Source organism: Ursus americanus, chromosome 10 (assembly GCF_024610735.1).
Source record: "Ursus americanus isolate L20-20 chromosome 10, mUrsAme1.1.p, whole genome shotgun sequence".
Lineage (NCBI taxonomy): Eukaryota > Metazoa > Chordata > Mammalia > Carnivora > Ursidae > Ursus > Ursus americanus.
This window is the reverse complement of record NC_142136.1, coordinates 50,111,464-50,127,240: the sequence shown is the minus strand read 5'-3', so window position 1 is coordinate 50,127,240 and position 15,777 is coordinate 50,111,464. Positions and strand designations below refer to the sequence as shown.

The window sequence follows — 15,777 nt, the reverse complement described above, 5'->3', positions numbered from 1 at the left end:
AATCAGTGTTACTAATGACCTCATTCTCTCAAGTATATCTAAGGGATACCCAACAGCCCTAACAGAGGAGATACTGGAGCCCAGAGCCCTACTTAATGTCTCTATCCCGAAATATTTCCAGTAGAAGTTCTTCAGCTAATAGGACAAGAGAGCAAAACAATTTGAGTTATTCTCCCGGCATGTGTTATTCACCCATCAATGTAATACTGAAGATTTCATTAAGTTATGGTAATGCATGATAAGCTAGTGGCAAGAGCAACCTGCTTTTTTAAGTAAAAGTTCCCTTTAAAAAAAAAACAAAACCCAATCTCTAAGCACTTGATTTTGATGATTTAACTAAGAATATTGACCAGTACATATATAAACACTTTTGTAAAGGATAGATTGAACTATATTAATTCAAAATATTAGGGCATGCTTGAATACAGAGTTTTGAGGATCTTGTGCTTTTGTACAAGGTCTGTGTGTTTACATATTTTAAAACTCCCTTTTAAACTCCTTGATAAAGACAACTCTATAGCCTTCGATTGATTTTTGGAAAAGTAGTCAAATGAGCAGTATTAGACGACTCGAAAACACTCATATTGAGAGCTTATGAAAATAATCTTGCTCCGCTGGAGGAAGTATTGATTTGGTGAGATGTCGAGACCCACCTGTGTAATACCCCTGATCTGCTTTTTTGAGGCCACCTATAAATGCTGTTCCCTAGGACCTCATCTTTCTCTAAGACATCCTAATGAACCCATGGATATCGTTTAGTATTGAAAATATTGTAATAACCTTCAGAACCCTTCAAAAGAAGCAACATTAAAAACTGGAAGTTTTCTTGCAGAAATTGCTCATGGTCTCACATGTTGTGGGTACCTTTTTTTAAAAAAAATAAATTTAAATAATTTTAAATTTAAATAAATAAATTTAAATATTTTTTTAAAAGCTAACCAAGATTGAATCTTTATATTCTAGGCACGGTGTAACCATGTAATTATTCTAATCAACAAATACTTATTGAAGTGCCCTATGTCCTCTGCAACTTATTCCATTCTCACACAATCCCATGAAAATTATTATCCCCACTTCTTCACAAAGAGGGAAAAGTCTGAGAGAAGTCTCACAATTAACGAATACTAAGACGGCGATTTTACCCTGGAACTTCAAAGCCAATCCTCCAAACCAACAAATCCAAGAAAATTAACGCTTTCAAATTCTGTTAGCTAAAACAGTCCGCCCAGGAAACCTCGCGATATTACTCAAACTACTACTCCCAACATGCATAGCGGCTTCTGTCCGTCGGCTTATCCCCTTGAGTCTGGAGGGCCCCGGCATGCCTCGAGGCGCGAAAGGCAGCCTGGGAGTCGTAGTTCTCTTGGACGCCTACCGGTCTTGCCAGCGCGGCAGTGGCGGCTCTCTCGGTTCCGTCCAGCGGGTCCTGTAAACGAGCTGAGGCGAGAAAGGGCGCGGAACTGGAAGAGGGTGAGTCAGACACTGTCTACGCGATAAAGGGAGGCGGCACCGCGACGCAGGGCTGAGTTGAGTAAGTGCGGCCCCTGCAGTCTATTCAGGGACGCCGCGATCTAGCGTCAGCGAGAAAAGGGCGAGGAGGAGCCAGAGCCCGGTCCTTGCACCCATTCGCGCCCTCGTACCCCGCCGCCATCTCCACTATGCAGTCCCGGGAAGAAGCTCCGCGCTCTCGCCGCTTGGCCAGTCCCCGCGGCGGGAGACGACCCAAGAGAATTTCCAAGCCTTCTGTTTCGGCTTTTTTCACGGGCCCGGAGGAGCTGAAGGACACGGCTCATTCTGCAGCCCTCCTGGCACAGCTGAAGTCCTTCTACGACGCGCGGCTGTTATGTGATGTGACCATCGAGGTGGTGACGCCTGGCAGCGGGCCGGGCACTGGCCGCCTTTTTTCCTGCAACCGTAACGTGCTGGCTGCCGCGTGTCCCTACTTCAAGAGCATGTTCACCGGTGGCATGTACGAGAGCCAGCAGGCGAGTGTGACCATGCACGATGTGGATGCCGAGTCGTTCGAAGTGCTAGTCGACTACTGCTACACCGGTCGAGTGTCACTAAGTGAGGCCAACGTGCAACGCCTTTACGCGGCGTCTGACATGTTACAGCTCGAGTATGTGCGAGAAGCCTGTGCCTCCTTCCTAGCCCGCCGCCTTGACCTGGCCAACTGCACCGCCATCCTCAAGTTTGCCGACGCCTTCGACCATCACAAGCTGCGATCGCAGGCCCAGTCCTTTATAGCCCACAATTTCAAGCAGCTCAGCCGAATGGGTTCAATAAGGGAGGAGAGTCTGGCAGATTTGAGCTTGGCTCAGCTACTGGCTGTCCTGCGTCTGGATAGTCTAGACATCGAGAGTGAGCGGACCGTGTGTCATGTGGCAGTGCAGTGGTTGGAGGCAGCTCCTAAGGAGCGGGGTCCCAGCGCTGCGGAAGTCTTCAAGTGTGTCCGCTGGACGCACTTCAGAGATGAAGATCAGGATTACCTGGAAGGGCTGCTGACCAAGCCCATTGTGAAGAAGTACTGTCTGGACCTTATTGAAGGGGCCCTGCAGATGCGCTATGGTGACAAGTTGTACAAGTCTCTGGTACCAAAGCCAGATAGCAGCAACAGCTCTGTTGTACCCACAGCAGAAAATCCACCGCAGAGACTGGGTATGTGTGCCAAGGAGATGGTGATCTTCTTTGGACATCCCAGAGATCCCTTTCTCTGCTATGACCCATACTCAGGGGACATTTACACAATGCCATCCCCTTTAACCAGCTTGGCTCACACTAAGACTATCACCTCCTCAGCTGTCTGTGTGTCTCCAGACCATGACATCTACCTGGCCGCTCAGCCCAGGAAGGACCTGTGGGTGTATAAGCCAGCCCAGAATAGCTGGCAGCAGCTCGCCGACCGCCTGCTGTGTCGGGAGGGCATGGATGTGGCCTACCTCAACGGCTACATCTACATCTTGGGCGGGCGAGACCCGATCACCGGCGTTAAACTGAAGGAAGTGGAATGCTACAGTGTTCAAAGGAATCAGTGGGCATTGGTGGCTCCTGTACCCCATTCCTTCTATTCCTTTGAACTAATAGTGGTTCAGAACTATCTTTATGCTGTGAACAGTAAGCGCATGCTCTATTATGATCCTAGTCATAATACGTGGCTGAACTGTGCTTCTCTTAAACGTAGTGACTTTCAAGAAGCCTGTGTCTTCAATGATGAGATCTATTGTATCTGTGACATCCCCGTCATGAAGGTCTATAACCCAGCCAGGGGAGAATGGAGGCGGATTAGTAATATTCCCTTGGACTCAGAGACCCACAACTACCAGATTGTCAATCATGGCCAAAAGTTGCTCCTCATCACTTCTACCACCCCTCAATGGAAAAAAAACCGGGTGACTGTTTATGAATACGATACTAGGGAAGACCAGTGGATTAATATAGGTACCATGTTAGGTCTTTTGCAGTTTGACTCTGGCTTTATTTGCCTCTGTGCTCGTGTTTATCCTTCCTGCCTCGAACCTGGACAGAGTTTCATCACTGAGGAAGATGATGCACGGAGTGAGTCTAGTACTGAATGGGACTTAGATGGATTCAGTGAGCTGGACTCAGAGTCAGGAAGTTCAAGTTCTTTTTCTGATGATGAAGTCTGGGTGCAGGTGGCACCTCAGCGAAATGCACAGGATCAGCAGGGTTCTTTGTAAATATTTTGAAGCACTAAAATGTTTCTACTGCTATGGAATGTATCTTTAAAAGATTTCCTTTTCCTGAAAAAAGAAAAATGTTGATTAGGACTGCAGATTTGGTTTAGAAAGGGTAATGTTTGAATTACTAATGTAATGTTACAAAATTTAAACAGTCCATGAAATCAACCTATACAATAATTTACTGTGCTAAAAGTCGAGATTAAAATATGCAAAAATGAACTATATAATTGATTAGAATGCTTGGTGGTTTTTTTCATTGTTCAAGTATTTGTTGCACCAGTGGATTGTTTTGGTTAGATACACTCTTTATATTTTGATTATCTACTTTAGTCTTCTGTTAACTTTTTAATTCTATTTAGTGCCACAAAGAATTTAACTTTTCAATTTTTATAGTAGAAAATTGGACTAGAAATTGTTGGTAGGGTTCTGAAGGTTTATATTTTCCTTCAGAATAATGAAAGTAGTAGATTTCCCAAATTTTGAACTAGCCAGTTTTTAGTATTATAAGTTAGTGTAGTTTGTTAAATTTGGTTTGGTTTTCTCCCCTTCTGCAAAGAAAAAAATTTGGATACATATATATGATATAAAATGGGATTTCATTTTGATAATGTGCAGAATCGTCTTAAGAGCTCACTGAAAGTAAAAAAAAAAAAAATCAGGATTCTACTGCTTTAAAAGAAATTTCACTTTTAATTTTGGAATATAACGTGTAGTTGCTAAATGTGACCATTTTTCTATTTTAAAAATCATCCATTCTAGTAGTGTCACCGATTAAACACCCTTCTAAACCAAAAAAAAAAAAAAAAAAAAGTAACTTGCTTTGTAAGACCATATATTTCATCTATACCTTATACATGCTTCATTGAATCAAAGGAAAAATCCTTTTTTTCACTGGATATGATTGAGTAATGTAAATTTTTATCTATTGGTCATGCCTAGTCTTACAAAATTTATATGCTTTCCTAAAATATTTGGGCTGTATAGTTTTGGTGTTCATCTTAGAGGATTCTTCAGCAGGAAGTGGTTTATTCTTTACTGTTTTTGTGAGGTAATACTGGTTTTGAAAATAAATTTAAGCTAAAAGTGGTATTTATTGAGATCAGTAGTTACTGCGTCTATCAACTATCAAATCAAGTGCCAGCAGAGAACTTTAAAACTTCAAGCTGTGTATGGAACTGTTTTGTGTAGCATTAAAATGTTTTGTCAAGTTTTGTAAGTCACTGTCTATGATTATCATCTCAGAGTTATTTTTGTTTTTGTTTGTTTTTTGTTTTTAATAATAATATTTTTTTATTATATTATGTTAGTCACCATACAGTACATCCTTGGTTTTTGATGTAAAGTTCGATGATTCGTTAGTTGCGTGTAACACCCAGTGCACCGTGCAATACGTGCCCTCCCTACTACCCATCACCAGCCTATCCCATTCCCCCACCCCCCTCGCCCTGAAGCCCTCAGTTTGTTTCTCAGAGTCCATAGTCTTTCATGCTTCGTTCCCCCTTCTGGTTACCCCCCCTTTCTTCATCCCTTTCTTCTCCTACCGATTATCCTAGTTCTTATGTTCCATAGATGAGAGAAACCATCAGAGTTATTTTTGTATTAAAAATTGACAGTTAAAGAACCTAAGTGGATGATGGCATTTGGGGCCAATAGTGAAAGTATGTTTCCTCTAAAATATTTCCCTAGCAATGGTATACATGGTTATTTTATTAGGATATTTGTATCTGTTCTGTATTTCTCTGTGAACCATGCTCCAGTCTTTGTTTTTTGTCTTTTTTGTTTGTTTGTCACCATAAAGTAAGGGAAAGTCCAGAACTAGAAACTAAATCACACAAAATTGATATTGTTAAATACAGAGAAATGGAGGTGCTTACCTTTTAAGGGTCTGTTAATACATACGATTGTCACAATACATATCCATGATAAATGGCGTACATATACAGATGCTTATAGTCTATACGTTTTTCTATACCAGCTTAGAATCCTCTTTTTGCATCTTTGTTCAAAATGTTAATTCCTCTTATATGTTTATTCTCTAGTGACTGAATGCTAACACTTCTTACACCACATCAGAGTACCGAGGAGTGTGCCCCAGAATAGGGAACTGAATTTTGAATGAAAAAAAAGAGGGAGAGACAAAAGGATTAAACACACACACACACACACACACACACACACACACACACACACACACACATGTTTTCTTAGCCATTTTGATTGGGCATCTGAAGAGTCCATAAGACATTCCTGTTTAACATTATTTCTAATGAAATAAGATTCTTGCTCTAGCAATGTGTTCTTAAGAACGTGTTCCCTCAAAACAGTAAATACGCTTTAGTGGCCTAAGGCTAACTTTTGTTCCATTTGATATCAGGGATATTAAAAGCACTGGTCTCAACTTAGAAGGCGATTTCTTAATAGTGTTATTTTTTGGCCACCCTTTCTTCTCCAGTAACTTCTTGTCGATAGCTTTTTGTTTTGTAAGATTGAAATAGAACAGTGCTGATCTCAACCAGATTATCCATCTGCAGAATTACAGTATTTAACTGATTGATAAAAGACAAATTCTGCAATTTGTCGTTTTCATCCTTTAGTTAAGTATAAGCTAACTAACAGTAATGTCGTGGTTTAAAAAGAAGTTTTTTGGGGAAGACTTTGGTTTCATGATATATTTGTGAATTAGGGGATAGATGTTAACCATTATTTTATAGATAAGTGATTTGTATATGGTTAGTTACAAATAAAAATGGCACTGGAACCCAGGCCTTCTGACCTCTTAATTAGCATTTCTGCTAAATGTATAAAACCCTTGCTTGTGCAGTGAGTGACACAACCAGCAATGTTGAAATCCTTTCTTGACAGGAAAGCAGCTTTGTCTCAGTTTTACAATTAATTGACACACCTTTTAGCAAATACTCAATATAATATTGTTTGCGAGGCTATCTTTGTGTAGGATTTAGAAGGATCTTAATTGTTTTTTTGTATCTTTGTGCCTGTAGTCTGAAAAGCTCAGAGAACCCAAATTATTTTAAATACTTATACAATTCAAATGATAAGTGTTATTGGCATTTTCAGAAGGATGAAAGACTAATTTCGCAAATAACTTGCTTAATTTGGGTTTAGAATTAAATTTATAGTTCTCTTCTTCTGTAGTTGCAATGTTTTTTCTGTTTTGTACCTGGATCTTATTGAGAATCTGATGAAAGCTTTTGACTCATTCCCCAGAAAAATGTATATGTTCATGTTTTTATAATTTCAAGGGTGTTATGACACTTCTGAAGTTCTTCCACACACCCAGGATAAGAATACTTATGACAGAGTCCCAAGAACACTCTACAAAAAGGAATTCACCTTTTTTCACAAGGCATATTGCTCAAATGTTTATAAGAGGGAGAAGAGTGTTATTATGTCATTCCTAAAATAGAGCTAAATAAATAATATACATTTACCATCTGAAAGGGATGTGAATATGAAGGGGTACCTCAGAACTGAGACAAAGTTGACATTTTTGCAGTTCAAATTTCTCCTTGATGATTAACACAAGAATAGTTATGTAACTAAATGTGATTTAAAGAAATGAATCAAAAAAATTTATCAAATGAGCTAATCTATTTCAAATCTTTGAAACTTGAAGAGTTATGCATATGTGTAATGCATATGATTACTGTCTAGGAAGACTGTATAATGAGAATGCAAAGCAAAATACAGGTTCCAGATGTTTCAAACTGCCAACATCACAGCTGTTTGTTAGACATACACTGAAGTGGCGAGAGTTCTTTATCTCATAATGACCAGCTCAACAGGTGGTTGGAAAAGGGCATTTAACCATAAGGAATCTATTTACAATATAATCAATTTGCTGCTCACTGCTCATTAAACTAGGAACCGGTGCTTTGCCTGACGTCATTTTTGCAAATTGGGCTGACATGAGGAAAATGTATAAAACATGACAAATGAGTCGTAAACTAAAATTATTTAATTGAATTTGTTTTAATGTTCATAAGCTGGAAATATGAAAAGTTTGCAGCTCTCTATCAGTCCACTAAATTTTAAAAGAAAGTTTGTCTTTGAAATCCTAAAGTGTGGTAGCCAGAATGTGGACATCTCTAATGTGCTTACATTTGAACTGTTGGAATCATTTTAAGTTGTGTGCTTCTTAGGTGTTTTACTTTGCCTCTGTCCTCGCATCAGATCTCACACACATCTTAAACGCCTTTTCATCATTACAATTAACTTTAAGAGAATATTCATTATAGCAAATATGATAAAGCAGGAAAGTATTAAGCAAAATTGTTCCTAGAAAATGTGACTAGTGATCCTAAGAGAATTGATAAGCTATATTTAGACCCATCAAGATGGTTAAATATATACAAACCAGTTTTTTGGGTTTTTTTTATTTTTGTTTGTTTAGTGAAGAAGAAAAAACAGTGTGTACAGAAATTGCCAAGTCTTAGAGTACCAGATAGGCAATAGGTTTCATGCCCTTTCTCTGACTCTGAGCCATTCTGTTACCCGTTATCTATTCCATCAGCTGCAGTTCCTTGCTTCTTTAACCTTATGGAATAACCATGGTCTAAGACACAGGGAGAGTAAGGGACAGACATTGTTGCATACCATTTCCCCCATTTTGAGACATATTTTCTCAGTAACCATTCCTACTCTGGACAGTCACCTCTCCAATGGGATCAACCTTTTAGAGTCTCACCTCCAAAGCAATTATAGATGCTTGAAACCACCATAATGGTGGGGGAGAAAACTATTCCTTAATTCTGGGGTAACTAGCAAATAGCAATGGCTCTCACTTCAAGGCACAGTTCTGGTCAGAGTCTCCATGTCCTTATGGCTGTCTTTGTGTAGAGAAGATACCAGGGGTGATGTTTTCCTCTCATCTTATGCATTAGTTATGATCTGTGTGTGATTGTATGTATGTGGAGACCCTATAGTTGTTTTAATAAGATAGAAGATTCTCAGATAAATCCACCATCTGTTATGTCTCCCCTCATCTAGAAAGTCACCTGAGAACAGGCTTTCTGCTATCCCTATAGTGTTCTGGTCCACATGGTCCAAGCTGGTTCACACTCATGTCCATGAGGGAGAACTATATAAGGAAGGAAGGGGAAGAAAAGGACACAAGTGTGTACATCACTTCCAGTCACATGACACTGGCCAGGTCTTAACCATATAGCCACACCTAACTGCAAGAATGCCTGGGAAAGGTAGTCTTTATTCTGGGTCAACATGTATTGAGTTAAACTTTACAGGTTCCTTCTTGTAAAATGCCGAGGAAAGATATTGTATAAATGGCAATCTCTGCTATACCATTAGTCAGGCTAGATTTTATGACATGGCAGCCAAAATGATTACCAGGACACCCAAGACCCACATCCTACCAGGCTGGAAACCCCAATGGAAAGAGGCAATATTTTCTGATATCTCTGGCAGATAATTCCTGGAGGACCTAGGACTCTGGTTAGCCACTTATAGATGGTCACTTGTAACCAATGAAGTCGGGGGACAGGAATGTTGAGGAAGACTGATGAGGAAATGACCGATGAGGAAATAACCTCAATAAGGAATCATAGTTCCTGTAGAGACAGAGTTCCAATGATGGGAATGTCCAAGTGACAGCATGTATGTTGTTTTGATTGGATCCAGCATAGGAGGGGAGGTTGGGAATGGGAACAAGCTGGCAATGTTGTTTAGCATCAGATCTTGGAAATTTAATGTGCCGTGCCAAGGAGTTGACTGTTTTTGCATACAGTGTGAATTCACTGAGAATTTTTAAGGAGGGACTTGACACAATTGAATTTGTTTTCTTGAGATTCGTCTTTTGACTGTATTGACAGCGCAAGACTGTGGGGGCAAGAACAGTTAAAGGAATGCTGTTGGAGTCCAGTGAGATGATGCAGTCCTCAGGAGAGTCAGTAGCTGTGGGCTTGATGAGGAAGGAGCAGACATGAGAGGTTGAAGAGATTGAGTTCGACCTGTAATTCTATGTTTGGGGATGAGGGAACTGTAGGGTATATGAGAAAGGAAGGACTATAGGCTATTTCCCAAGATTCTTGCTTAGCTATTGTGTTTGTGTGTAAGCCAAACTTCTGTGCCAAAGAGACCCTAAGATAAAAGATGGAAACGTGTTTCTCTCCATTGAGTCCAGAAGTGAGCAGTCACATGCTGGCAAGGTGGTTCTGCCCAGTAAGATGCTTCATGAGCCCAGGTTCCTGTATCGTTTTTCCCCCAGCTCCTAGTTAAGTCATCCTCATTCCCATAGGCAAAGCATACTTACCAGAATTATATCTATGTTGCATCCTGCAGGAAAGGGGAAAGAGAGAAAATGCAAAAAATTCCTTTTTCAATGGACTTTTACATAATTTTTCCACTGGGGGGAATTTAATCATACCACCATACCCAGCTGCAAGGTGGACTGAGAGATAGTCCTTAGAGAGGTAGCTCTGTGACCAGCTGAACTCAGTGTTCTATTACTAAATAGACTAGTAAGCTAATATATTTTAATATAGCCATGTCCAGGCTTCCTGTATTCAAATGCAGACAATTCACAACACCATGCAGGCTTTATTGCCGTGATGGTTGTTTCAAATCTCCCTAATCCTCCTTCCACAATAAATTCACACCCAAAAGTTAAATTCCATGTAATCCTAAATAATGATTTTTCACAAACAAATGTGCCCCTGAGATGCCTTTAACACACACACACACACACACACACACACACACACACACACACAAACACACACACACACACACGTCACATCCTTGTTATTCAATTCCGTCTCAGCCAAGACAAGTATTTCTAGTATTGGCAGAAATTAAGCCTTCAGAGTATCAGGGTTCTCTCCCTGAAGTCCTAAGCTCTTTCCCACTCCCCTCTTCTCTGGGAACCTATGGCTGACAACTCTCACTAGTACTAAGAGGAAAAAGAGGAGAATGAAGAGGGGCAATTAGCTGACTCTGTCACGGTTGACTAAGTGGATAGTGCTGTCAATGAGTTTGAGAATCTAGGTGTCAGATCAGATTTGGAGACACTAGGAGATGCATGTGGCGTCCCATGTCACAACAACCTCTGATTTCAGCTGCAGCGATGGCAGACACTCCCAGACCACGATAACAGACCACTTTGCTTTTCTGGCTTGAGGCTTTCTCTGAAAGATCATTCTCTTGGGCAATGCTCTTGCAACAGCACGAGAGTTCAAGGGGAAGTTAATGCCCCCAGGGCAGTCCTTAAGCAAGAGAGAATGGGAATTGGTAGATATGTGCTGCAGGATCCCAACTTTAAGAAAGAGGCAGCTCTGAAATGCATTCTGTATGGATCCTCAGATGGTCCCTTGCTGGATTGAACCCCAGGCTCCCACAACAGTAATCAATTCAGTAACACCTCTTCCCTGTGTCATTTTCAGGGTATGGCCAACTGGGTCACACCACAGAAACGATTTGGCCCTTGGAAGGTCATTGGTGGTATTTTGCAAAGAAGTTTCAATCTGAAGATTTGCTTGGGGGCAGAAGCCTAGAAAGAATGAATTAGAATGAGTGAAATGAAGCTTTAATTAGCCATCTGCCAAATAGGGTTTATCTAGCCACGAAAGGGCACAAGCAAGTTCAAGCCTCACAGCCCTTCTTGTAACATGACAACAAAAAACGTCATGTCTTTATAAAAATTGTGCTGCCAAAAATGTTCGTCCTGAATCTACTTAAGCCATTAGAACAAACTTCCATTTTACAGGAGAGACCCACCAGAAGGACGAAGTAAAACCTCTGTGAGGAAGCGATCAGCCAAATGCAGAATGTGGGACATGCATCAGGAAAACTAACACAATGTCAGCAGTACTCTATCTTCCCTCACATGGTAAGATGTGAGGAAGTGGAAGGGCAGGTGTGGGCTACTCTTTGGAAGGGAATGGACAGTACCTAGTGAAGGAGGTTGTGTTTCTCGTTGCTTTGAGCCTTCAACACTTTCAGAGGCTCAGGCAAAAATCCATTGAGAGAATAATGAGGAGCCTGGGCCCAGAAGCTCAGGGGAAGGGAGGAGACGGACCCAAGCTCAAGGGTCAGGATCATACTGGAACAGGAGCCACGACCCTTCTTCTTCCAAACCTGGTGGGAGAAAGGGAGGCTCATTGAGCTAGAGATGAAGTTGTTAGCTCCTTCTTAGAGTTAGGATGCAAGGTTTTCCGCTGAAAGAAAGGGAGTGGCTTGGAGGAGAGAGTGTCTAATCACTGGTAAGCTTCCTGAGTTAAACTTTACAGGTTCCTTCTTGTAGGGATAGGGTCTACTTCATCTTTATATCTCTCATAACACCAATCAAAGTGCCCTGAACAGAGTTGAAAAAAAATTTAAGACTGGAGGTGTTACTGTAAAATAGGACTGAGTATGTCCTAGATCTTAACAATATAAGATATAGTACTAAAATTTTTATTTTAAGAATAATCCTTAAATAGCTTGAATTTCTGTATATTGTTCTTGATCACTAGGTGATTCTTGATTTTTTGTCCTTTAGAGTAATAGAATACTAGAGCCCACTTTTCTTATTTAAACCTGAAGAACTTTAGGGGAACCTGGGTGGCTCAGTCTGTTAAGCATCTGCGTTCGGCTTGGGTCATGATCTCAGGGTCCTGGGATTGAGTCCCACATCGGGTTCCCTGCTCAGAGGGAAGTCTGCTTCTTCCTCTTTCCCTTCCCCCGCCCCCTGCTCGTTCTCAATCTCTCTCTCTCTCTCAAAAATAAATAAATAAAATATCTTTAAAAAATAAAATGCACAGTATTATTTTAGTGTTACATTATGCTTTTATTTTTAATATTATATTTGGTATTTATACTATTTATAGTATACTATTTTTAGTATTATATTTTGATCATTTCAGTACAGATATACTTCAATAATCTCGAATCAGGGCATTGAGCTAACTTAATAAATTTCAAAGTTTTCTTATATTAAAATTCACAGTTATGATATTAAATATGTCAAGGTAACGATAAAGTGCACTTTCTCAAATACTACTTCTGTGTACTCACTGAATACCGTTTGAATGTAAGTGTGAGAAGCAATAAAACAGTCTAAATTTGAATCAATTTGCACAGTATCAAGGTTCAGATTTAAAGATATGATTGTCACCTTATTTCAAAATGCAATAAATTTATATCAAAAAGTCTACACATTTCTCATCATGAACTTTTGAATTACAGCTCGAATCAAAACTAAAATAGCCATATGATTTAATGCTTGTGGTCTCTGAAATGTCAAGAACTTTTAATTTAGTCAGTTTCTGATTTTCTAGGAACTCAGGTCCTTTCTTTGTCCCATGTTGACTGTCTGCTGGCTCTGTAAATGTTCAAGAGAAGAGACAGGATGGAAAGCTGGAATCAGCCAACTGAATTGCTTGTCAGGAGACTCAGAACATTTGGAGAAAGGTGAGGCACAACAAAGTGTTTAAAATAAGATCTCTGTAAGCTAAGGGTCCTATTAGTTTTTCTCTATGTGGTTGTCCAGTTTTCTCAGCAAAATTTGTTGGAAACTATTCTTTCCTCATTGGCCGTTCTTGACTTCCTTGTCAAATATTGACTGACCTTATATGCAAGAGTTTATTTCTGGGCTCTCTATTATGTTCTACTGATGTATGTGTCTCTATTTATGCCAGTGACATACTGTTATAATTATTATAGTTTTGTAATACAGGCACACCTGGATTTACTGTGCTTTGTTTTATTGCACTTCGTAGATATTGTGTTGGGTTTTTTTGTTTTTTTGGTTTTTGTCTTTACAAATTGAAAGCTTTTGACACTCCTGCATTGAGCCAGTCTATTGGCATCATTTTTCCAACAGCATTTGCTCACTTTATGTTTCTGTGTCACATTTTGGTAAATATTTCCAAATTTTCATGATTATATTTGTTATGATGGTCTATAATCAGTGATCTTTTAAGTTACTATAGTAATTATTCTGGGGTACCACAAACCATACCCATATAAGATGGCAAGCTTAAGGGCACCTGGGTGGCTCAGTCATTTAAGCACCAACTCTTGATTTCTGCTCAGGTCATTACCTTAGGGTTGTGGGATCAAGACCCGCGTCAGACTCTGCCCTGGGTGTGGAGCCTGCTTAAGATTCTCTCTCTCCCTCTCCCTCTCCCTCTGCCTCTCCCACTGTGTGCCCTCTCTCTCTCTCAAAAAAATGAAATAAAAGATGGCAAGCTTAATGAATAAAAGTTTTATGTATTCTGACATCCACTGATCTGCTGTTTCCCTGTCTCTCTTCCTCTCCTTGGGTCTCCCTATTCCCTGAGATACAGCAATATTGAAATTAGACCATTTAATAACCCTATAGTGTCCCTAGGTCTTCAAGTGAAAGAAAGATTTGCATGTCTCTCACTTTAAATGAAAAGCTGGAGCTCATTATCATTAAGTACAGCAAGGAAGGCATGTCAAGAGCCAAAACAGCCCCAAAACGAGGCATCTTGCACCAAACAGCCTAGTTGTGAATGCAAAGGAAAAGTTCCTGAAGGAAATAAAAGGTGCTACTCCAGGGAACACAACAAATGATAAGAAAGTGAAACAGCTTTATTGTTGAGATGGAGGAAGTTTGAGTGGTTTGGATAGAGAATCAAGCCAGCCACAACATTCTCTTAAGACAAAGCCTAAACTAGAGCAAGGCCCTAACTCTGTGTAATTCTAGGAAGGCTGAGAGAGGTGAGGAAGCTGCAGAAAAGCTGGAAACCAGCAGAAGTTGGTTCATGAGGTTTAAAGAAAGAAGGCTTCTCCATAACGTGAAAGTGCAAGGTGCAAGGTGAGGCAGCAAGTGCTGATGGAGAAGCTGCAGCCAGTGATTCAGATCTGGCTAAGATCATTAATGAAGCTGGCTACACTAAGCAACAGATTTTCAGTGTAGATTAAAAAGCCTCCTATTGGAAGAAGATGCCATCTAGGACTTTCATAATTGCTATGCTTTTATAAGCACAGCCTTTTCCCTCCTCACTTCCCTAACCCTTGCCAAACCTAGTCTGTAATCCATATCTGTAGTTTTTTAATTTAAAGAATGTCGTATAAATGGCATCATATGGTATGTAACCTTTTGAGATTTTTTTCATCCAGTATAACTCTCTTGAGATCTGCCGAAGTTTTCTGTACATCAGTAATTCACTTCTAGATGTAGACATTCCAAATGGCGTAGTAACAATCCCCCCAAAATCTTCCCCTCCATAAAAGCAAGGAAAACACTAGCAAAAACTCTTAAAATAAATTTATTAGAACTATGGAAATTAACTAAAGGCCAAGAAGTGTTCATTCAAGAAAAACAGATGAATCTTGGTAAGAGCAGTAAGCCTTGTGACATTTTAACATGCCCTAATCCCATCCTTCTCACCTCAGCTTTATGGGAGCCTTAAAATTCAACAGCTTCACAACTACGGTGCCTGTAAAAACTAGCGGTTTAGCAGCCACTGGAGGAGACATAATGGATTTGGAGATCCCTAAAAGCCCTATCCCCAGAGATTTGCTTCTCTCATGGCTCTTCTAAAAGCCCCATTATCAGCACTTGTCTTTATTTGACCTATTTCAGAGTACACTCTATGAAAAAAGCTTGACATACAGGGCTTTTGTTGGAAAAAAAAAAAAGTCAGTGACAAAACAAAAGGAAAAAATAAATAAATGGGTCTTAATAAAAATTAAAATTTGTGCTTCATATGATACCATCAGTAAAATGAGAAGACAATGTAAAGGGAGAAAATATTGGCAAATTATGTATTTGATAAGATACTTGTGTCTACTACATGTAAAGAACTTACACAATTTAGTAATAAAAGTACAAACAACCCAATTGAAAACGGAGAAAGAATTTCTCCAAAGAAGCTATACAAGTGCCAACAAGCACAAGAAAATACGCTCAACATCAACAGTCATTAAAGGAAATGTAAATCAAAACCACTTCACACCCACATGGATTGCTAGAATCAAAAACAAAATGAGGGACGCCTGCCTGGCTGGCAGCGTCTGCGGGGCTTGTGACTTCTGATCTCAGGATTGTGGGTTCAAGCCCCACTTTGGGGGTGAAGATTACTTAAAAATAAGT

At 40.0% G+C, this 15,777-nt stretch overlaps 1 protein-coding gene across 1 annotated transcript; it reads left to right on the top strand.

Annotated features, from left to right (window-relative positions):
* Positions 1 to 1,287: 1,287 nt before the first annotated feature.
* KBTBD7 (kelch repeat and BTB domain containing 7) lies at positions 1,288 to 4,790 on the top strand. The gene has a single exon (XM_045811070.2). It carries the CDS (start codon positions 1,659 to 1,661, stop codon positions 3,696 to 3,698), a length of 2,040 nt encoding a protein of 679 aa, XP_045667026.1. The 5' UTR covers positions 1,288 to 1,658; the 3' UTR covers positions 3,699 to 4,790.
* Positions 4,791 to 15,777: the final 10,987 nt, after the last annotated feature.